The 24,115-nt window shown below is 47.8% G+C and overlaps 1 protein-coding gene across 2 annotated transcripts; it reads right to left on the bottom strand.

Moving 5' to 3' along the window:
• Positions 1-254: 254 nt before the first annotated feature.
• Positions 255-23,761, bottom strand: RAB9A (RAB9A, member RAS oncogene family). 2 transcript variants are annotated; one of them, XM_075539137.1, is made up of 3 exons: positions 23,593-23,761; positions 4,321-4,422; positions 255-1,365 (listed from the first exon to the last, which is right to left on the bottom strand). In XM_075539137.1, the coding sequence occupies exon 3, from the start codon at positions 1,340-1,342 to the stop codon at positions 737-739; it is 606 nt and encodes a 201-aa protein (XP_075395252.1). In that variant the 5' UTR covers positions 1,343-1,365; positions 4,321-4,422; positions 23,593-23,761; the 3' UTR covers positions 255-736. The 2 variants fall into 2 exon arrangements, with proteins under 2 accessions (XP_075395252.1, XP_075395251.1); XM_075539136.1 differs by lacking the exon at positions 4,321-4,422.
• Between the last annotated feature and the right edge of the window lie 354 nt (positions 23,762-24,115).

The following is a 24,115-nucleotide window of genomic DNA, read 5'->3' as shown; positions in this document are numbered from 1 at the left end:
ATAGAGGCGATCTGGCCCCCCAGTGGGTTTCTGAGACTGTAACTTTTTATGGGTGGAAAAAGCCTTATCTTCCACCCAAGGAGCAGCTGGTAGTTTCACATTGCTGGCCTTGCAGTTAGCAGCCCAATGTGTAACCACTGTCCCACCAGGGCTCCTTAATTCTATTGATACTGCCCATCAATTCCGTGAAAACAGTAACTGTTAAATCACAGTAGGGAGAGAAACGAAGTACAAAATTCAATAACACACGGTACTGCACTCGATTTGAATCTTTTAATACCTAACGTTATTGCTTTAGGAAACACCCCCCACCCCAACACCTTTCAACCAAGAATGGGACACTAATTACATAAAAATATACATGTATAAAAAGTAGTTCTCCATTTTCCTGGAAAAAAATAATCCTAGGATAACTTGTAGAATATTCAAGTGGTGGGGATTTTGTTGTTGTCATTTTGTTTTTGTTTTGAATTACAATTAAATTCTTGGTCATCTCACGTATTAGCTCTGTAATACACTTAAATTAAAGGAACATTAATAGATAACCGTTAACAATTTGTAAATGCCAGGGGCAGTTATTCAATAAATCGATTCCTCTGTGGGTGACGGTGTCCCTTCAGCCACCCGCTACCAGCACAGCAGTATACATGTGTTTAATGGTATTAGGAGGTGCTGCCAACCCTAAAATGCACCCACCCACATTCGGACTGATGTTGTGGGCCAGTGTGGACTGCGCTCAGCAGCACGAGGAGCTGGGCTTGGGCTTCCGGTGCAGATTGACCATGTCTGTCTGAATCAAATGATCCGACCGATCCTCTGTGGCCAGGACTCTTCGCACGGCCTCCTCAAAGGCAGCGGCGACATTGGTGGCATCTTTTGCGCTGGTTTCAAAGTAAGGATGGTCGCCGTTGTCCCTGCACCAGGCTTGCGCTTCTTCGGCAGACACTTGCCGTTCACAGATGTCGATCTTGTTCCCCAGAATGACAAAAGGAAAACTTTCCGGCTCTTTCACGTCAGCGTAATAGAGGAACTCTTTCTTCCAGTTGCTCAAATTCTGGAAGCTTTGGGAGTCGTCAACGCTAAAAGTGAGCAGGCAGCAGTCCGAACCTCGGTAGAACGGCGTCCTCAGGCTCCTGAAGCGCTCCTGCCCGGCCGTGTCCCAAATCTGCATGGTGACATAATGGCCGTCCACCTCCAGTTCTTTATTTAAAAACTCCACACCTATTGTGTGGAAGAGCTGAGTATCAAACTTATTGGTGACATATCTGTTCATGAGTGAGCTTTTCCCAACGCCGCCATCTCCAAGGAGAATTACTTTAAAAAGCGAGGATCGGCCTGCCATTGTTTATCTTTGACTTCAGAACTCTGTAAAATAAAAAGGAGCTGTTACATTACTCTCCATGACCAACGCTTAGCACCCTTGAAAAGGAAGTCACACAGACAACTGCTGGGCACAGTCAAGAACAGGGCCGGCTCTCCCCCTTTCGCCAGTGGGTTTGCTCCGAAACTGGCACTCACTCAAAGCTCAAGTCTGAGCCTGCAAACTGTGTCCCTGGTCACCACGCTGCACGATAATCACTCTTTCCTCCCAATAAGCCCCATCACCATTTATAACCGGTTAGTTAGGACCAACGCTTTCTATTAAAAGTTCCAAAAGGCTCGTTGGGGTCGCAGGGGGCACTGTTCACTGCCAGCTTTCTCCTCATGCCTGAGTTTTCTTTACTCTTTTCTTACAAACTAATAACCTAAACCAAACAAGCCCACCCCACCATTTCTGAGTCAAATTTGGAATCGCAATACAGGGATGCTATGAGTCGAACTCATACAGGAGCTGTTAAACGGGAAGGCCAGAGACAGGAGCTGACTGACCGGGCTATGAAAAAAAGCCAGGCACTGAGCGCGTGGGTGCTGGTCTGTTGAGGGAGCGACCCCATGTGCAATAGAACCCACACTGGCTGGCCCTGCACCAGTCTTATAATCATTGCTATGTTTGAGCCCACGGGTGCAGCCACTGTCTCAATTAGGAACAACATTCTTGAATTTGCTAAAATTACTTGTAACAGCAATATATTGTTTTTACCAGAATGCCATCATCTAGAACATTCTGTCTACACGATCCATTTGAGCAGTTCTATCCGCAAATTTGAGGCTGTGTTGTTACTTGGGCATTCTGAGGTGGAACGAAATAAACTGGAAGCGAGGACATGGTACCATACTGACCCTTCAGGAGAGTTCCTGGGGCAGGGGGGCACACATCCTACATTACAGGGACCACCCAGGGGGAGCGATCCCATCTGCATATCCATGACGGTGGCTACTTCTTATTCTAAGTGCTGGTGGAAGTGCTGTTTCTATTTAATGCTCCTGATTTAAATATTCAAGCCAACACATTTCCAAATAAAGACAACAATGTAATCAACCATGAATCCTAAACTCATCTTTAGCAAGTACGGCAAATCTGGGTTCCTTCAGAATCCCTTACTTGCTCTTCTCCAAAGGTAGTTTCAATCAAATCGTACCCACTCATCTGTAAACATTTAGTATTAAGAGGCTTGTAAGTTATGCTAAGAGCCAACAGAGGAAACTATGCTGCCCAATAAATAGAAATTTCTGCACTGCTGGCAATGCCACAAGCCACATGTGGCCACTGAGCACTTGGTGTTTGGCAGTGAGGAACTGAGCTTAGAGCTCCATTTAATTGGAATTGGAAGAGCCATATTGAAAGCGCCAATCGGGATGTTAAACAGAGCAAAGGTGGTGAATCCTTGAATAGGCTAGTGACAGACTAGTTGTACTGATGATGATGAATTCGCAAAACCAATGCAATAAGCAGTATCTGGCTCTATGCAAATGTGACCCGGTATAAAGTAATTGAACAGTTCCTGTAATGGCCAATAATTACGCATGCTACACTCTTCCGGTAAAAAGCTGCAGCAATGGATTCTTTAGGGAGAAATCAAGTCAAAGGGAATGTGCGACTTTCAAATGGGGGTGGGTGGGGGTCATAATCCCTAAATCCTACTGATCCTTCTACGTGACTGCTATAATTACCACAGAAAGTCACAGACTTGAAATCAGCCAACCAAAGTGTGATGCTATCCAGGTGCATACCTCTTGGGTGACACGCACACCCTCCACCTCCCACCCCCGTTTAAATGAATGACTCTGCTCAAGGCCCAGCCTAAACCGATGCTGGAGCGGAATTCAGAACAACTCACAGCCCCACTTCCTAACACAGGTAAGGGCGCACTCGGACAGCTGCTTTTCTTTCCTAAACACCACCAAGCCTGGTGCCATTGAGTAGATGCTGACTCTATTCAGGGCTTCTGATGCTGTGAATCTTTCCAGCACCTGACAGCCTCATCCTGTGGAGGACCTGGTGGGTTTGAACCACTGGCCTTGCAGTTTCCAGCCCGACACTTAACCCACAGTGACACAAACCATCGGGATGGCTCACGGGCCATGTCCCCTCTCCTCCCCATCCCCAATTCTGAAACGCACAAAGTGGAACTAGAATTCAATTCCCACCAGCTTGTCTCTATTCGTCCTTGCCTTCAGGCTGGACTTGCAACTCGATGGCCAACTCAACTAACAACTGCAGGACAAGACCATCAGGTCTTTGAGGACCAAACCCCCACCTCCCCAGGAGCCCCCAGTATTTTCTGTCTTTATTACACCAACTGCCTCACGTCAGACAAAATTGTGTTGTAGGTGGCACTGAGTTTCTAGAATCCTTAAATAAAATTCTTAAGATAGATTACGCCATATAGCATCTAATGAACACCCTTTGTCCCCCTCTCTCTGAGCTGAATACACATTCCAAATGAACTCTTAAATATTCCTTGAGCTCCTAATTTATACATTCATCGGCATACTTTGACAGTTGGCTTCCCCCCCCCCAATAGTGTAAGATTTCCTCATAGCTTATTCTGATCAAGCAAATTTGTGGTGTGGTAAAGCCACACACTAGAAAACAGACAATTTTTTCCGTTTCCCACCTACAATTTGGGGCCATTCAGATATGTGTATCTGGGAATGTGGTTGCATCTGTGAATGCAATATATGCATGAACCTCTCTCAAAATCTACCTACCTATAGAGTTGTGTATAAACACAAATGTTAATCTAGTTACACAAATAATCTTTCCAATTGACAACAAAAGCAATCATCATTCAACCTTCAATATTAACCTCACCATAATCAGTTTATAGACATTAACTGATTAAAACATCTTTTCTTAAAAAACAGTAAAAGCACTGGAAATTTCTGTAGCACGAATTGAATGAATGGCATTATCTGACTGTTCTTTTCAAAATTTACCTTCAAATGTCAAGTCTCTTGTCTCCTAGAGTATGGGCCAACTGCCCAAAGTCAATGATCTGGGTCAATGTGAAACATTCCTTCAGCAATTCAGCTCAATTCCTACAGAGAAACACACGTGGATAAGACAGGCGCAGTGCACAGAATAGTCCTGCCTCATTGTGCAGCTTAAGCTTCATCATCACCGGCAGGGGAAAAAAAAATGAGAAAGTTCACTTTAGCCACGTGTCTTTGATTTGTTTTAACCATGTAACAAGAATTTTTAAAATGAAAGACATCACTCGCCTTGTACTAGCAACAACACTAAAACCAGCTGGCGTCCTGCCTAAAAAGAAAACCCCATCCGCAAGCTGCGGCTCCCCTTTCTAGCCTACGTGATGCCCTATGCGTCAAATGTCAGGCTTTAGTCTTCGTGTTTTCCAAACCCAGCTTTTCACCTGCCTGCCTAAATCTCACTGAGACAAAACGAGGGCAATCCTACAGTGTAAGAGCATATACATTATGAAATCTATGGTAAGCCGAGGCGTAACTGAAAGCTGTCTTGTGACGGACTGGCAGGGTCCTGGCAGAAAGGAGAGCCTGTTCCTGGACCAAAGGCCTGTTGAGCAGCAGTAGCAGCTCACGGGTGGGGACTGCCCTAGCTACCCCTCCGGAGGCTGGTTGCCCGAGTTCTCTCGGTGAGTACGAATTGTCTCACCACAATGCCAGGCTCACAACAGGCGGGCAGGAAGCATCTGTGGAGTGAAGAAAGGCCTCTTTTCTGATGTTACAACATATTCCTATACCGGGGCCTGCTTCCGTGCGGGGAACTGGACAGGGGCGCACGGAAAGTCCTGGATACTAGTCCTAGAGACCAACCTCAACTTGGGGCATCTCAGCGACGCTGTGTACTGACCTCAAACCAAAGGCTTCAAACTTCCATTTAAAAAAATAAGGCGAAGGATATTTGTACGCGATTTACTCAGCTATGTGTCAAATTATATACATCAGCTGAAGTCACTGATTCAGAAAGGTTAAGTACGTTGCTCAAGTTCACTCAGCTAGCAAAAGGTAAATATAAGGTATGAATGTAGCAGACTCAACTGCCGCTGCATTGGTTTCTGAGAGTTTTAATATAATTGTCGCGGGTGTAAAGAAAATCAGCAGTTTTAGAAGTTATAAGTCTGCACAGCATGCATTTCAAGATCTGCGCAAAACCAAGTTACTCTGACAACACATTTGAGAGCGCATATCTTTTGTTAAAGGAGCCCTGGTGGCTCAGTAGGTTAAGCGTTGGGCTACGAACAGCAAGGTCGGTGGCTTAAACCTGCCAGGAACTCCTCAGGAGAAAGAAGAAGCTGTCTGTTCCTATAAAGATTTAGTCTCATAAACCCCATAGAGGGTCACGATGAGTCGGAATCGACTCGATGGCAGTGGGTTTGTTTGGGGGGAGGATGTTTTATTCAAGAGTTTAAACCCTTTGTTAAAAGGAAGGATGAATCAACATTCACAGCAGCTTTTAGACAGAAGTCCAGTCAGCGCTTTATGGAAGGAGCTGGAAATGTTTGCCAACAAGGATTTACCGAGTGGCTACTGGGTGCCAGGCACCGAGGCTGTGGAACAGATACAGCCGCTGCTTGTGGAGCCGGCCGTTTGGTGGGTGCTAACAATCCTCACACTGACACATTTTAAGTGACACAACTGTGTCCAATAAGGCGAGGTCCGGGTGGAAGAGATTAAGAGATCAGTCAGTCGTATAAAATTAATAATTAAAAGGTGGACGAACTCTCTCTGACTTGTTTATACCTTGATCATAACAATTGCTAGATTTGTCATCAAAAAGAACTCTCCTAACTGTGCAGGTGGGAGGCAGGGACCTGAGCCGGGGACTCCCTTGGCAGACCCAAGCTACCTGCAGGCTGTCACCCACCTCAGTTATGATTCCAACATGCAAGAATACTTTGTTTTCAACAACAAAATGCTCAAGTATATTTATTACCTCAGTTGCCTAATATCTCTGTATCGTTCCCAAAGTACAAACTACAGAACACCAACACTTTACCTAATTCGCACAGAAGATAAAAAAGTTAATTACATGATCGATGGTGAGCTGTGCATATGTTTGAGAACTTCTGCCAACCAAACAGTAACGTGCGGGTACAGGTGCGGGAAACCAAACCTTTGCCTGGAGACACTTAAAAGGACAACACAGCAGGTCCTTCATTCCCAGCTCACATGAGGGCCCTCACCTGGCACCCAGGTCAAAGCAAAGGCAGCACTTCCTGCATGGAGGAATGCTGGGCTGGGGTGACCACCCTGTGAAACTTCACTGGGGTCCACTGGAGCCGGTGCCTCAACCTTCACCCGGTCCCCTTTCCTGCATGGTGCCTTTGCGTCCAGAACTGAAGGAGGACCGGACCGTGGAAAGGGAATATGACTCCAGGTTTGTACCCGGAAGTGAGGATTAGCTAAGCAGAAGGAAACAGCAGGAAGGGGGGCAGGCCAGGCACTGCCCTGTGTGGCCCAGACCACCCAGCTGTAGTGAGCTGTGGAGATGAGACCCTGAGAGAGAGGCCTGGTGGGGGACAGGGACGAAGTAAGCAGAGGAGGTTCTGCCCAGCATTTAGGAATGATGGGGGCAACTCCTTCCAGCAGTGGAATGACCTGGGCGGATGTGGGCTTCTGCAAGGTAACTGGCAGTGGAAAACCAGCTGCAGGTGAGCACGGGAAGAAGGCTGGGCCGAAGCTGGCCGACTGCAGTCATGCTCCGTCTCAGGTCCTGATGGTATCAGCTGGGGGGATTGACAATGGAGGTCACTGTGCCTCGGTGTGTCATCCTCCAGTGAAATATTCCCGCTGTGATGCCCTGCTTCACTTGCACCTCCCCCTTTGGGTCCCTCCTATGGACCCCTTATCGCCCATGCACATGCAGCTAGGCCCCATCTTCTACTCAACACCACCCAGGCTCCTCCAGCTATGCCCCTGTGGTGCTCCTCACAGACTGGGCCTCCGCCTCTACCCTCTACCGTTACCATGATGCACTGTTTCCCAGGCAGGCCTACTCATATGAGTAAAAACCAAAGTTGATCTCCAAAAAAGGTTACAGGTGCCAGGAAACATATTTTTATCACCATAAAAATGTCATGTCATTTTATAGACGCTACTAAAAACAATACCCCCATCTTACCCTTAAACCACTTCCCTTTCAGATAGAAAATGAAACTTCAACAGAAATGGGTAAAGTGGTGCAACAAGATATGATCAACCAGCCTAACCAGGTGGTGATCTGCAGGGCGCTCAAGAGTGCAGAGAAATGGGGCTATGGGACTGGTTTGGTTAAGGCAGATGCAAGGGAACCAAGATGGGTTGGACACGGCAGAGAGCGGGTGCCTGGAGCAATAGCCTATATGAGGGAATGAGGCACCGGAGGCGCAGGGTGAGAACTCAGCAGGAGCACAGTGTGCCCTTTCAGGAGCATGGTGGGGGACATGGGACTGTTGCCAGGACTATGGAGAGTGACATACATTCAAAGTAGTCAGGTCAGCCACCATCTTTGAATGGGGCAGTCACAGGATCAGGCTGCGACACTGTGCCTCACACTGTCCTCATTGTCCAAGTGTATGTTTCCAGCAGGGCATCAACCTCTAATGTTCCCCCTTTCCATTATTGGTCCAGGTACCCATATTTTGCATATCTGAGTCCCTTCCGGTTTCACTTCCGCCACGACTGACTGGGGAAGAAGTGATCCAACCACCCAGTGAAATGACAGCCATTCAGCAAGCCGTGATCACAGCATGTAGCTGCTTACGTGCTCACATTCACATTGGGATGGGAACTGTTGAGTTCAATGTCCAGAGTTCTGATAGGGTTGCAAAGCCGTGCTTTACCCCTTAATATCAAAAGTATTCTTTCCAAACTTCACTTTCGCTTTAACCCTGTAATGCTGAGCATGGCGTTTTTGTAACATTTAATTACATGTCTATATTAATATAGAGAGATTGATAATTGATAACAATGAAAGTAAAGACTAAAAACTAAAAAATGTTTCCTGAAACTAAAAGTTCTGGCATTATAGGGTTAAAGTCGGGCTCAAATGAATGTTGCCATGGAAATGAAATGGAAAACATTTTCTTTCTCCTTTTCTTCACATACAGCTTCAGTTCAAACCGCAGCTCCTTCCCTCAGTTGTCCCTCTGTTCCTGTGAGAAATGAGACTCAATATGACACCGAAAGCATGCAGCCCCAGGGGAAAATCGACAAATTGGACTTTCTGTGCTTTAATGGACACTCTCAAGCAAATGAAAAGGTGACCCACAGAAGGGGAAGACAATGTGCAAATCACATATCCGGAATAATATGAAAAACTCTTACAACTAAACAATTAAAGGACAAACCAATTAAGTGAGGGAAGGCCTTGAATAGACATTTCTGCAAAGGTGTTACACAAATGGCCAATAAGCACATGCAAAGATGCTCAGCACCTTTAGTCATCACCAAACCCAGTTCCAAGTCCGAGCAACCGTACAGGGCAAAGGAGAACTGCCCACAGGGGTCCTGCAGCTGCCACCTCCTCAGGATCAGGCTGTCTCTCACGGAGCACCAGATGGGCTCAAACTCCTGACCTTTCCATTTGCATCCAAGCGCTCAATCACTGCACCACTATGGCTCCCTCATTAATCAACAGGGAGATGGCAATCAAATACACAAAGTGCTTCCTGACTTCACACTCAAGAAAGATGAGACTCCCGTGAAGAGCTAGTCTCGGGAGGGTGAGGTGGAAAGGGGGAACCGATCACAAGGATCTACATATAACCTCCTCCCTGGGGGACTGACAACAGAAAAGTGGGTGAAGGGAGACGTTGGACAGGGCAAGATGTGACAAAGGAATAATTAATAAATTATCAAGGGTTCATGAGGGAGAGATGAGCGGGAAGGGAAGGGGAAAAAAGAGGAAATGATGCCAGGGGCTTAAGTGGAGAATAATGTTAATGCTTTGAGATTGATGAGGGCAATGAATGAACAAATGTGCTTTACACAATTGATGTAAGTATGGATTGTGATAAGAGTTGTATGAACTGCTAATAAAATGATTTTTTAAAAAGGAGTTAGTCTCAGAAACCCACAGGGGCAGGTCTATCCTGTCCTACAGGGTCAACTGAGTTGGCATCGACTGGATGGCAGTGAGTGAGTAAGTCAGTCTATTAAAAACTGTAATCTTCCAAGTGTGGCCAGGACGTGGAGAAATGGGCACACACTGGAACACGGTGCTAGGGGGAACTGGGGCCAGTGCTTTGGAGAACAGGCTGGCAGTCCCTCCAGTTCAGTGGTTCTCAACCTTCCTAATGCCGCGGCCCTTTAATACAGTTCCTCATGTTGTGGTGAGACACCCCCCCCCCCCGCACCCGCCGCCAACCATCACATTATTTTCGTTGCTACTTCATCACTGGCATTTTACTACTGTGAAGTATTGAGGATCACAGGTTGCAAACCACTGCTCTAGTTAAACTTAGAGTCACCAATATGATGCAGCAAGTCCACCCTAGAACACCAGCCAGGCCCTCCCCAGACCACTGGACTGTGTCCTTTGAAGGGGAGGATTTGATAGTACATAAATTACTGTTTTTATTAAAAAGAGAGAGAGAGACCTGAGAAATAGAAATAAGGTTCCACAATGAGTTGCATACAAAGGTGTACTATCCATTCCAAAGTATCCTTACAAGTACAAAGATCATGACCAAAGGACCACAATTTGATGTGTGGGCATCAGTAGCCCTGGCCTCCATGGCACAGCTCATATGAGTAGGAACTTGGATAAGTAGGTAGGTCACTGGAGGTAAAGAAAAGGAACCACCATTTCAGCAGATAACACAAAACCAAAAGGGGAGGGGGCACAAAATGCCAATCTTCGCTTTGTTAATACCACCATTTCCCTCAACTTTTCTACCAGGTACTTCATCTTGAGCTAGCGTGATCAAATGTTATCACTGTCAGCCACGTGTTTTTCTGGCCTTCTCCAAACCCTTGCTGGTTTCCAAAGCCACACTCACATAGGACAACAGAGTAAGAGGGACTCAGATCTGCACATAGAGAGCAAAAACCTCTGAGTAGGAATGTAGCAGCTCGAACTGCTTCTGCTATTACAGAAGGAAAAGCATTTCTTCCATGTTTTATTATATTTGATTTTGAACACGGCATTCAAACCTCACTTCCTACCGTGTCCTGACACTTTCTATCGCAGAACCTTTCACCTGTTCACTTATCCTTCTGCATCTTACTTCTCTAGTGCTGCTCTAACAGAAATATCACACTGGGTGGCATTAACAAATAGAACTTTATTTTCTCACAGTTGAGGAGACTAGAAGTTCAAATTCAGGGTGCCGGATCTCCAGGAAGACGTTCTCTTTGCTGGCTTTGGAAGAAGGTCCTTGACTCTTTGAGTTTGGGGTCCTGGGCATCTCTTTCCCTAGTTATGTTCTACTTCTGATTTAATCACTTTTATATCAAGACACCTCCAACTATAGATCATTTCTCATTAACAAAGAAAACCCATTCAAGTAGGATTATAACCACAAGCATAGAGGGGAAATTTTTATGGTACTTATGTGGGGGGAACTCAATCCAATCCAATATCCTATCTACCCACCCTCCCCACCCCACCCTCCACACAAACACATTCATCCAATCAATACCAAGTCCAAAATCTCATCTTCTGCATCATCTAAATCAAATTACAGGTGAGAATTTGGGCCTATTTCTCTTAATCAGTGGAACCTTTGGACTCTCAATTTCAAGTTAACTATTTTCAAAGGGCAATGGTGGGACAGGCACAAGTTAGAAATTTCCATTCCAGATGGGAAAGGCTGGAGAGGAAGGAGGAATAACAGCCTCCAAGAAAGTCCAAAGTCCAACAGAATGTCCAACATTCTCTCTCAAGCCTTGAAAATAACCCTCTGTTGTTTGCGATCATCTGGGCAATGGCTACACCCTGCAGACTCTGGGTGTTGGCTGCACCCACGGGTTTGTGGGTGGAAGTCCCTTAGCCCTGACTTCAGCTCTGCCTTCCAGGCCAATGGTACAGCAACTCTGTTCTCTTGACTTCGGGTGACCCCACCCCACCCCACCCCACCCCAGGGCCTGTTCTTCTGCCGCTTGGACATGGCATCCCCACCCACTCAGTCTTGGGGCGGGGGGTGGCCCCATCCCGCTGGAACCTGTGAATGGCAACCCCACCCTCTGGAACCAAGTTGGTGAAGATCTGTTTCTGGCATCTATTAGGCCATGACCGGGGAAGCCCAGCAAATGTGTTGCTGCCAACAGCTCTGCTCATGTCTGAGCTGCTATTCTTGGAGGACAGCAGATGTAGCTACTTGGGCGTTTCCTGTCCAAGGAGAAACAGAATTCCAAAAGGCAGACAGTGTCTTTTCCTTTGGTTCTTTCTCTGTCAGTTTAGACTGTGGGGTTTGGGGCTGCAGCTTGTTGGGTAGAACCACCAGTTGTAGCCTTATTTTTGTATTGTATAAAATAAAAGATTGTATAGCCATGTCCTTGGTGAACAGACTAGGACACAAGTCCTTAGTTTGTACAACAGAATTTTTCACATCTTTGAGTTGTTTTCATTTTATAGAGTTCATATAGGGACTCATGCAACTCTTATCACAATTCATACATACATCAATTGTGTAAAGCACATCTGTACATTCTTTGCCCTCATCATTTTCAAAGCATTTGCTCTCCACTAGAGTTCATTTTTAAGTTCATCTCTTTCCTCTCCTATTGTATTACAAACAGCAAGGAAGCACACTAGCCCTTTAAGATGTTCCTCAGCAATCCCCAAATTCATCACGTACAAGGTCTGTCTTCTGCCAAGCTTCTGAACATTACTCCACCAAATTCTTTGCATACACTGTCCAATGACAGGGTCATCATTTTCATTGAGAGCCTCACCAGACTCCCCAAATACTACCAATATTCTGTTGCTGGTGCCATATATATGAATGAGGGAGCTTCAAGGGGTCAGTGGAAAAATGGAGTCAAAAGATAATGGCCTTTTCCCACAAACTTTATGAAGCTCTCTCATATTCTCTAAGATGATAGAAATTTTCTCGGTACCTTTCCTCACTTTCTTCAGAACCCTGGCCTTTGCTGTCCATCAATCTGCCCAGTCGCTTCAAGATATTCAAGGTTTTAACTGTGTTCACTGCCACGGAGTCAATTCCAACTCACAGCAAGCCTAGAGGACAGAGGAGAATGGCCCCTATGGGTTTCTGAGGCTATAAATCTTTTTAAGAGTAGAAAATTTCATCTTTCTTCCAAGGTGGGGCTTGAACTGCCCACTTTGAGGTTAGCAGCCCAATGTCTAAACCTAATCTCCTTCAGGTGGTGGGTCAAGCACTGGGTTACTAACTACATGGTCAGCAGTTGGAACTCAGCACCCACTCTAAGAGAGAAAGATGAGGCTGTCTCCTCCCATAAGGAGTTACAGCCTTGAAAGCCCTGGGGAGCACTTCTACTCTGTCCTGTAGGGTCACTATGAATCAGAATAGACTGGATGGCAGTTGGCTTTTACTCTTAAGCATCTTCTAACATTTCCATCTGTACTCATTACCCAATTCTAAAGGCCTCTCAGTTTAGGTGCTTGGTAGAGCAGCACCTCACTCTTCCAGAACCAAATTCTGTCTTAGTTCCCTAGTGGGGCTCTAGCAAAAAGACCTCTCAACTTCTTCCCTCCAGTGGTTACCTTGCTCTTCAACAGATAGCCTACCTGACGCCAGGAGCTAGGAAAGTCTTACACATCCAAGGCCTAGTTTGAATGCAACTCACCCACGGAGGCTTCTCTCACGGCCTGTGCAAGCTGTGCCTTCTCTTTGCTTCGCTCTCCAAACAGGCCTCCCTTCTGTTACACTTCCCAGTTGTGTTCCCGTGTTTCCCAATTCCAGGACAAACTCCCTGGGAAGGACACACACCTCGGGCCAGCCATTGGGCTGTCCTTTTATTGCTCTTTAACATCTTGTACATGCTTAGCACATGGTGACGGGGCAAAGGAGGTGAAATTGAACCCAAAAGGTAAGCCCCTTCTTCCCACTCAGCATGCTCTTCTATCTTCTCGAACTTCCGATGCTCTGTATCTTGCTCGTCGCCTCTATCAACTCTTCTTCTGAGGGCTACTAAAACATCTGGGAAACGAGCCCCTGCCCGCCCCCCAAAAAGAAAAAAATGACTCTTACTTGCAGGTTTGAAGCAAAAAGCACTTTCAAAATAAGCACTATTGACTGGAAGCTGGCTGTACCAGGGCAAAAAAAAAAAAAAAAGAGAAGAAGAAGAAGAAAAAGCTACATTCCTTTAATTAGCTGTCAAGCTGAGAGCAGTCTCTGGGTTTATGAACAACCCTTCTCGAACCTTCACTTTCGGAGCCACACATTGTTACCCCTTCACTACTTCTCACTTCTCAGATCCTACATGGAGATCTCCCCTGGTTTAAATTTAGCGACAGATTAAATGAAATTTATACATATACACACATATAAATTAAAACCCAAGTTCCTTTTAGAGCAATCACTGCTGCACTACTTAAAGGTGTACCATTTACGATTTCATTTCATAACTCTAGACGTGGAGGCTCAAAGAAATGAGCCAGGGGGAACTTCGATTGGCCCGTGAGCTGTATTTATCTCCGGTATCTTAATGTAGGCATGTCACCAAGTCATCTAATTAGGCCAAATGTTTGTTCCCATGTCTTCCTTGTTATCTTGCTTGGGTTTGTACACAGGAAATATTCAAGGAAGTCATGAAGTCTAAGTCTCACACCAAAAGAAGGGGGAAGGGATGGAACCAACTAAGCAAAATACCTTGGGAATAGACAAACTGGGAGGCAAGAAGTTGCCAGATGAAATCACTAATCTAGGCAACCACTGAGGTATTGCCTCCCACCAGGGGCAGCTCTGGAGAGGCAGCCATCTGTGGACGACCCCATCCATACCAGGCATCTACAAACCAGCTGTCCCCGTTGCAACAACGTGGTCCCTAAATCATCGCTGTGGACACGGAATAATCTAGTTCCACTTTTAAATCTGCATTTTAACAATTTTGCTTCAAGCAAGGCACCTGTATAGTTAGGCATGTTAATTAACCATTGACAGTAAGGAGGGGTGGCTGAGACTCCGGTGAAGCATAGCGGCACAGGCTCCCATGGGGCAGCCACGTTTGAAATGTGACTGGGGCAACACACACTCACTACCATCGAGTCAGTTCTGGCTCATAGTGACCCCCTAGGACAGGGTAGAATTGCCTCTGTGGGTTTCTGAGCAATGGAATTCTTCATTTTATTCCATTTCAATGCTTCTTAATTTAAACTAATGCATGAGGCTGGTGCAGTACAAGACAGTGCAGGTACAAGCTAAATCCATGCCTACCCCTGTCAAGTCAGTTCTGACGCCTCTTGGACCCAATGGGACAGAGTAGAACTGCCCCCCTATGGTGTTCAAGGGTAACAACCTTGATGGAAGAAGACTGCTTTATCTTTCTCCCACAGAACATATGTTTTGAGAATGATGAGGGTAATAAATGTACAAATGTGCTTTATACAATTGATGTATGTGATACGAGTTGTGATAAGAGTTGTATGAGTCCCAATAAAACGATTTAAAAAGTTAATATACATATCACTTTGCTTATCTATGATACATTTTTATAAATAGAATTACCAATTAAAAAAAAGATGTTGAAGCTGTAAAACACAAACTACAGATGGTCTGCAAAAGGGAAAAATTGGGTCTGATTCCACTCAAGTCTGATCAAAAAGGCAGGAGTCCTTAAGTACACATACACACATATACACACACATACACACACACACACACACACACAGTAGGAGAATGTCCGTGGTCTACACCGCCGTGTGTCTTCTTGGGGTTTTTGCCTGTGTGTATCTGGTCTTTATATTTTTAAAATTTTATCCCCCCTGCCCCCATCTCAGCCTGCCAGTAACCTTTAAAGCAGTGGTTCTCAATCTTCCTAACGCCGCGACCCTTTCATACAGTTTCTCATGTGGTGGTGACCAACACCCATAAAATTATTTTCCTTACTACTGCAGAACTGTAATTTTGCTACTGTTATGAATTGTAATGCAAATATCTGATATGCAGGATGTATTTTCGTTATTACAAATTGAATGTAATTAAAGCATAGTGATTAAGCACAAAACAATATATAATTATAAATTGTGAAATATTTATTTCCAATGATAAATAAATGAAATTTTGTCTTGAAGCATGGTGGAGCATGAGTAACAGTCTTCACACCCGGTACTAGTATGTGGGTGTATCTGCATGTGGACAGACCCACCTGGAGACACAGGAGTGGTGTCTTGGTTCTTAACACCATCAGAAATGTGTATTTTCCAATGGTTTTTGGCAACCCCTGTGAAAGGGTCGTTTGACCCCAGAGGGGTGACCCACAGGTTGAGAACCGCTGCTTTAAAGTATGGTTCTTTTGATGTGAAAACCATTTCTCTTGGTTTCTTTGCTAATAATGGAGTTCACAGTGTCTTTGTGAGATTGACTAACTTTGCTGAGCTGAAGGTCTTCCAAATTCATCCAAGTTATGAGGTGTTTGACAGTTTCATTGATTTTTTAAGAGATGCACAGTATTCATTGTATGTCTGTACCTGAGTTTATGTATCCATTCCTCTCCGTGTGCCTTTAAGTTAAATTTGCAAGTAAAGTTGGAGCTGTAGACTATGTTCTAGTTGAAACCCATCAGCTGCTCCTCTGGAGACAGCTGAGGCTGTCATATCATGATGAATTGGAATTGGCTTGATGCCAATGTGTTTGGAGCCACGGGGGCACAGTGGGCTGCTCCCACAAAGATACAGCCTCAACACCCCTAGGGAACAGGTCTACTGAGTGGGAATCTACACAAGACTGTTTCCCAAAGAAGGTGATATCGTCCCTGGGAGGGACACTGGAATGATGGGGGGTGGGCTAACATGGGGGAGCTACAAAAGCAGACACCTACACTTTATCCGGATGATGGGCTATAATACAAGAGTTTTCAAATGCCAGGGAGGTCCTGAGTAATATTTTTCTTTTTTATCTGGAAAGGGGTAGGCCAGAAAAGTTTATGAACTTATGCACTCAATGGCAGTAGGTTTGAATTTTAGTGCAAGAAAAGGCTCAAAGCCTTCCCAAGCAAGCAAGTGAGAGTATTTGTGATAGAGGATTTGTTGAGTGGGGTGGATTGAATCCTTTCAAAGAGAGCAGGAATTTACATGACACTCTAAAGGAGCCAGGAGAGCGGCCTCCTCAACCAGAGGTTAGTAACCTCCAGGAAGAGGTAGATAGCAGCATTCCCAGGAGGAATGAGATCACAGCAATAGTTCAAGAGGTAGGACAGGGATGGGGATGGGGGGAGGGGAGGGGAATGGCCCCATATATTTCCAGGGGCCAGGAAGCAACCGTCTGCCTAGCCCCCAGATCAGTTCTAATTTGGAGGTTCTCAACATCACTTCAAGGACGCTGCAGCTCCAGACTGCAGGAGTTCCCTTTCGTCCCCATAGCCAAAACAAATTCCAGTGATAAGAGGGGCAAGAGCTGGACGCAGATGTTTCTAGAAAACACCCTCAAGAGTGAGCAATCACCCCAGCTGAGGCCTCTCCAGCAACCCGTGAATTCGCTCCACTCCAGGCACTGCCTGGACACACAAGAGAAATTCTAGGGAGATAAAGCCTTTTAAAGAGAACAAAACAAATTAAAGACGACGTAGGCCCAACTGCAGAGTGTGCTGCACAGTCTCACACCTCTAGCTGGAGGCAGGACGGGACCTCAGAACGTGAGTGCCCTACCAGAGCTAAATTGCCTGGCAGTGATTTGGAAAACGTCCCTTACTTCATCGGCCTTGAAACTATGGAAACAACAGGCTCCCAGGCACTGGCTAGCGCTCCACCTTCCTTTCCTTCAATCCAGCGGGCGCCCTTGTGTGACAAGCCCTATGTCCCCAGGGTGAACTGAAGTTCCTGGGTCCTAACAAATGCTAACTTCCTGGATCAAAGAAAGCAGGGAGTCCCAAACGGCCTGTTTTTCCCTTCCTCTCCCACCAAGCCCAGGTTCCAGCAATTTCTATCTGACAGCAGTTCAAAGGCAGCACATGGCTCCGAAACAAGCCCTTCCTTTGCCCCATTTCCAGTTCAGTTTCTTCTTCTGTCTTAGCCATTGATCTGTTGAGGGATGTGCCGCTTCCCTCCCTTCTTCTCTCAGGCCTTCCTCGGGTTGGCTCAAATAATAAATGCCTACTGTGTGCATGTCATACACCAAAAATAAAAACCCACTCAAACCCAGCTCATAGCGACCTGACCAGGCAGGGTCGCACTGCCCCATCAGGTTTTCAAGGCTATCATTTTGACCAAAACAGACTCCCTCATAGTTCTCCCACTGAGCAGCTGGTGGGCTCGAGCCACTGACCTTTCAGTTCATTGTTGGGCACTTAACCACTGCACCACCAGGGCTCCTTACCTGGCACACATAGCATTTGAAAATTACCAGAAAGTTGGACACCATCACCCCTGTTTTACAGGTCTGAAAACAGACATGCCCAAAGAACAAATAACGCCTAGCCCAGGCTGTTCAAACAGGTGTTAGCTTCATTCCCACCAAGTGAAACGAACGGGATTTAAACATATACAGGCTCCAAAAGACAAACCGAGAGAGAATACTATAGTTGAGGGCCATGGACAAACCTGAGCAGAAGGACTGTGAGCAGCAGGAACAGATGTCCGAGACTGGAAACCAGGCCAGCAGGAGGAGCCCAGGCATGGCTCACAGCAGGTGGGTGCCTCTGCCAGGCTGGCAACCCTGTGACACCCCCCACCTCCCTGAATCCAGGGCTCCTTGCTCCCACCTCCACCGGTCTGCTTTCTACGGACATTTGTGCAGCAGAAAATGGGGAGAAAATGTTACCAACAAATGGAGGGGAGGGCCTGCATAAACTTGAATTGTGCTACCCCTCCTGCTGCCCAAATCTGGTGGTGCCTCAAGCTACTTGGGGCAGTTCTCCAGGGCAGGTCTCCTCTGTCCTCTAGGGCCATTGTGACTTGGAATGGACTATTGGCCACCAGACAAAGCATGGGCTGAGATGCTCAGGATTCACACACAATCCCAGCACACCACACTTTTCACTGGCACGGGAGCTTGGCAAAACAAAGACTCTCCCCTGGTTGCTATGAGAGTAATCAAGAGCTACCCAGAAGCCAAGGCAAACTGGATAGGCGCAGGGGCAAGTGTTTGTCCCAGAACAGCGACTTGAGAAGGTTCATTTAAGAATCCTCAAACTCATTCCAGAGAACTTCTGCATTCACCAATGTGTGACCCTCAAAGAAGGAGCCCTGGTGGTACAGTGGTTAGAACATCGGGCCGGGCTGCAAACCAGGTGGTCAGCAGTTGGAACCCACTGGCTGCTTAGCAGCAGAAAGAAGTGGCAGGCAGCCTGTTTCCATCAGGATCCCGGCCTTGGAAACCCTATGGGGCAATGCTACTCTGTCCGACAGATTGCTATGAGCTGGAACAGGCTTGGTTTCCTTTTGTTATCAATCCCCAAACAGTTGTTGTTCCATCCTGACGTCCAACTCAGTGGTATGTAATTTCTGGAAGGCGCACCCACTCCGTGCAATGAGGAAATGAACCACTGTGCGTGGAGCCACGCTGACTGGAGCCCTCCTGAACCTGTTTGGCTCCTTGCAACACTCCTGGTGCTTCAAGCTCTTCATAGCAAGCTCTGGAAGCAGAATTGCACTGGGAATCGGCCAGGCTTCTCTAACAGTCACTCTTCTGACAGTTCATCTTCTGGCAACGAACAACTTGCGCTTCTGTACACAAAATCTGAATCCAATCTTTCACAAGCACATGAAATAAAAATCACTTCGCTCAGCTCCTTCCTTCCATTCAGCTACGCATCATCACACTGGGGGTATTGGAATGGCTATCACAGGTCGGGCCATACAGCCTCACAATCCCTGGCAAACAATAGCTCCAGGCGGGGGGTGGGGGTGGGCAGGGAGGCCGCCTGCCAGCAGACTTCCCTCGGAGAACTGGGCTGGGTTCAGTGAATGAAGGCTGTCAATGTGAAGCCTCCACCCAAACTCACTTCACTTTGTCTTTTTTATTCTCCAAAACACTTACTCATCTCCCTCTGCAGCTGCTCACGCGATTGCCCTTTTTTGATATGTCTCTCTGAGTTCAGGATCAAAACCCTCATTTCACACCCTGGCACCGCTCGCCATGGTCAAAAATTAGCACAAAGTCATGGAAAAATCCAGAATGTGGAAATACCCAGAGGACAGCTTCACAACACGTATGGTTATCAAGATTCATGTTGGGAAATAAGTGACTTCTCCTCCAAGTTACCCAACTAGCCTGGCGACTCGGCAACTGGAACCTCCAGTCTCCCCAGTGCCCGGCAGCCGGGCTTCCCTCTCCATCTAGCTCATTCTGTGTCACTCAAGGCCTCCCTCCTCAGGTATCTCAATGCAATCGTGTCACAGTTCAGGATCAAACTCCCTGAGGGGTTTGTGAGTACTATAAAAAACAAAACAAAACCCAATCCTTAGTAACTGTTCCCTGTTGATGGCCTGCTTACACACCAGCCCTGGGTTTTGTGGAGGTCATTTACTGTGGGAGCTGGCTTTCAAGTTCGATGAGTTGCCCAAACACTTCCGCCCATTTCTACTTGGTGTATTTCCTCTGGCCGCTTGGCCAACAAAATGCCTGGGGCAGAACCACTTGGAAGCTAATAATGTGCTGCCCCTCCTACGTGTGGTCTGTCTCTCACAGACTATAAAGGCTAACCATCTCATTTTACGAAGAAAGAGATTTGGTGACTTCACTTGGCCAGCGCAGAGAGGCAACTAATGAAAAAGGAAGACTCCACCTAAGTCAGTGAGTTCTGCTCCACCCCATCCCCCCACCCTCTTCCTTTCAACCTTCCAGAATACAACTCTGGTGAGGAAAGAACATGCCTGGCTTTGCTAGATACCAGGCGACCGACAGCAATCGTTTTAGGCATTCACTGTAGCATCCTCCCAACCCCACAGCAACAACTCCTGAGACTAGGCAGAAATGCTTCCAGTCTCGCGGGACTGTCCACTAGCGCAAGCGGAAAACCAAGTCTCCCCATACCCAGGCATCCCAAAAAGAAGACTCAGCCCAGCCACGGCTGCATGAATAACACCTTCCCCAAACCAAAGGCGAAACTCTCAATACCATCGAGTCGTAGAGATGTCACAAGGCAGAGAACTGTCCCGTTGGGTTTCCCAGGCTGGAAATCTTTCCAGGGGCAGCCAGCCTCATCTTCCTTCCCAGGAGCCACTGGCAGATTGGAGCTGCTAACCCTTCTGGAAGCAGCACCCAAAGCGTAACGCACTGCGCCACTGCAAGAACTCCAGACTGCCCCCTCTCAATTGCCTGCTCCCCTAAAGGCACCTAATGGTGACATTCACAGTTGCCTCCGGAATAAAAGCAGACTGTCGTCAGATGGACTGGGGAACACTAGGAAGGAAAAAATGATGCGGAAGTAAGTGTTTTGTGGATCTCATCAGCCAGTGCTCAGTTCTGATGATAAACCGCATGCCCTGTTTACTGGGCTACATTTTGAGACAGAATGCTCAAGAACAAAAGTTCTCAATTCAATTCTTAGACGTGTTTGCACCCGGGTAACTGCACCAAGCCATAAATAAAGATGGCAGCAGCGCTCTAAAAACACACAGACGTGGACCGCATGGGGCATTCTTCCATTGACCTGACTTGTTTCTGAATGGGCGCCTGTGTGGGGCTCCCCCTACTCTCCATCCTCACCCTCACCCCCACCCCCACCCAGCACAGGACTCTGGGGGCTGTGAGTAGACTGTAAGTGGCAGGAAGGCAGGACTTGCTTGTGACAGTTCTTCAGCTCAACAGCACCTCTAGAGGCCTGGCAGGCTGCCCTGAAATTGTTTGCTGGCCTTGGGAAGAGCTAAACGCTCAAGGCCTCCACCAGGCTCTCCAGTTCTTTCAGGCAGTTTTGCCTTATAACAAAACCGGGATTCTGTTCTCTGAACCCAGTTCCCCACGCCACCATCTTTTAAGTGGATGAATCTGCCTCTCAATCAAGAGAAGGGTCTTTTCAATGCTCACATTTGCCTCTGCTTTTCCTTGAAATGCTGAGAAGGCCATGACGCTGCACTTGAGGGGCAAATAAGGCCAGAAATTCTTTACTATGGGGACTGTCCTGAGCCTCATCCAGGCTCCACCTACTAGATGGCAAGCATGCGCTGCCCCCTAGGTGTGACAACCCAACATGTCCCCAGGCCCTGTTAAATGGCTTCAGGGGGCATATTGAAATTGCTCCCAGTTGAGAAGCTGTGCTTTCAAGTCACACAGGCTGGCTTTCAGTCCTGGCTCTGTCCCTCACACCCTGTGTGGGACCCTGAGAAAAGGACCTGTCCTTGTTGCACCCCAGCAAGGTCCTCAGCTGTAAAGGTGGGGGAGGGGTGTGTTCAATAAGCACCCATACATGATGGAGGGCCAGAGCTCACACGGCCCAGAACACCCAAGGCCTGGATGCTGGTAAGTGCCAGTGCTCAGGCCTGGGAGCCCTGGCAGGGGACTTGGCAGTGGTTGAGAATTCAGCTGATCACCAAAGAGTCAGTGATTCGAACCTACCCAGTAACTCCTTGACAGAGAGGCCTGCAGTGACTCCTTGGCAGAAAGCCCTGGAGATCTGCTTCTGGAAAGAGTTACAACCTAGAGAACCCTATAGGACAGTCCTATGTCATTCTGTAAGGTTGTACGAGTCAGAATCAACCCCACGGCAGTTGGTTTTGTTTTTTAATATTTTACTTAAAAGGAGCCCTAGTGCTGCCCTGGATTTAGCAATTGACTGCTAAACACAGGGTAGCAGGTTCAACCCAACGAGCTTCTCCAAGGGAGAAAGCTGAGGCTCTCTGCTTCTGTAAAGTCATAATCCACTCGATGGCAATGGGTCTGGAGTTCGGACAGAAAGAGGGCTGAAGAAAGAGCAAAGAGGGAAAGAAGACAGGGGGGATAGAGCAAAGACTAGCACCATTAGAGGTACTTTCTTTCTCCCTGAGAATGGAGCGTGGAGGTATGGCCAGTGTTCTATTCTGGGTTTGCCAGTCTGCTCTCCCGGCCTAGATACTAAACCAAAAATAGCTCCAGATCACACAACTTACCTCAAATCAGCCAGGCCAGGGACTTTTTAGCATGTGCAAGAATTCCCTCCAATGTCTGTCTACACACCACCACTGAAAGCACCTTCCGCGCCACATCACTGAGTTCGATTTGGGGATCTAAATAAGGTGGCTAAGAGTTCTAGGCAAGTATTTCTAAGTTCGGGGGGCAGCATCTAAAAGAGAGAGCGTCTTCCAAGTCCCTGCCCAGAAGGGTCTCAATTTTCTCCCCGTCTCCCATTCCCTCCACTGGAGCACAGTGGACATTTCAGGCAATTTAGGTATTTTCCACTACAATGGAGTCAGCAACAGAAAGATCCACTGGGCTCACACAGAAAACAAAGGCAAATCAAATTCTGTCCATTCATTGGTATCAGGACGCCACAATGCTCTAAAAAGGCTGGGGTCACGTGCCCACTGGGAACCGAGCAGAAAAGTTATTCCTCCAGAGAAGCCTGGTCACGGGACCAGCCGTGGCTTTTAAACACCCTCTCCCCCTCCCCCCACAGCCCAAGCCAGTCTCTGGCGGGCCTTGGGATAGAAATGTCCTCCATTCGGAAAGTGGAGAGGGCGCCGGAATCAGATAAGGGGCTGACTTCTCCCCGCCTCACCTGAGTGGTCACAAGACCGCAGCGAATGCTCGGCCAGGCAGGGTGTCAGAGGGCACCAGGGCCAGGGTCACGGCGCCGGGCTGGGCGGGGGGGTTTCCAGTGGTGTCTAGGTGCGCACGTCTCTTTTCCCAAGCATTGGAGAAAGGGGGTTGTCACCGGGGTGTGGGTGCGTGTATGGGTGCGTGTGTGTGTGTGTGTGTGTCACCGGGGTGTGGGTGCGTGTATGTGTGCGTGTGTGTGTGTGTGTGTGTCATGGGGAGGTGCAGGCGTCTCTGCGCGCGCGTCCAGGTCCCGGGGTGTGAGATCCCGATTCTCCGGCGGGACCGTGGGAGGTGGGGGGCCTACACGCGGGGGCGTCAGCCTCGCTGCGCCCGCTCCTGGCGCCCCAGGCTGTCCTCGGCCTGCGCGCCGCCCTTTGACACCCCAACGCCAGCGCCCCCCGGTCCCAGGGGAGTCCCGCGCCCGGCTCACCTCGCAGCCACGCGGAGGACGCGCGAGGAGCGCCGAACCGGCCGGTCCGGACGCACCGGGGAAGGAGAGGGTCACGGGCAGGGCGGGCACGACGCGACGGCGACAGCCGGAGTGCTGGGCTCCTGCTGCAGCTGCTCCCATCCAGCGAGCAGGGAACAACATGGCGACGGGCCGGGGCGGGGCCTTGGGCGGAGTCTGGGTGTGGGCGGGGCCTGGGGCGCGGCTCCGCCCCTCCCTCGCCCTCTCGCCTGGCGGCGGTCCTCGCCCACAATCTCGGCTTTTCCTTTGGGTGGGCTGCCGCTCACGCCCCCTGCCCCCTTCTTCATGCTCCCGGGCGAGAGCGGGCGCGAAAGAAGACTGTTTTCGTCAAAAGTCTACGAGAAGTGGAAATAAACAGAGCCCAGGAGCACAATCACAGGATGCTTTGATGACACCGATAAAAACAAATATGTACAGAGACAAAGAGTAACCGGGTGATGAAAAATAAAAATCAGTTGTGATCTTGTGATATGCCATCAGTTTT

Source organism: Tenrec ecaudatus, chromosome X (assembly GCF_050624435.1).
Source record: "Tenrec ecaudatus isolate mTenEca1 chromosome X, mTenEca1.hap1, whole genome shotgun sequence".
Classification (NCBI taxonomy): Eukaryota; Metazoa; Chordata; class Mammalia; order Afrosoricida; family Tenrecidae; genus Tenrec; species Tenrec ecaudatus.
The sequence above is the reverse complement of the archived record's forward strand: the minus strand, read 5'-3'. Positions and strand labels throughout refer to the sequence as shown.

What these genes read in the sequence shown, in the direction of transcription:
- RAB9A (XM_075539137.1), bottom strand. Translation starts at nt 1,342, where the DNA reads ATGGCAGGCCGATCCTCGCTTTTTAAAGTAATTCTCCTTGGAGATGGC.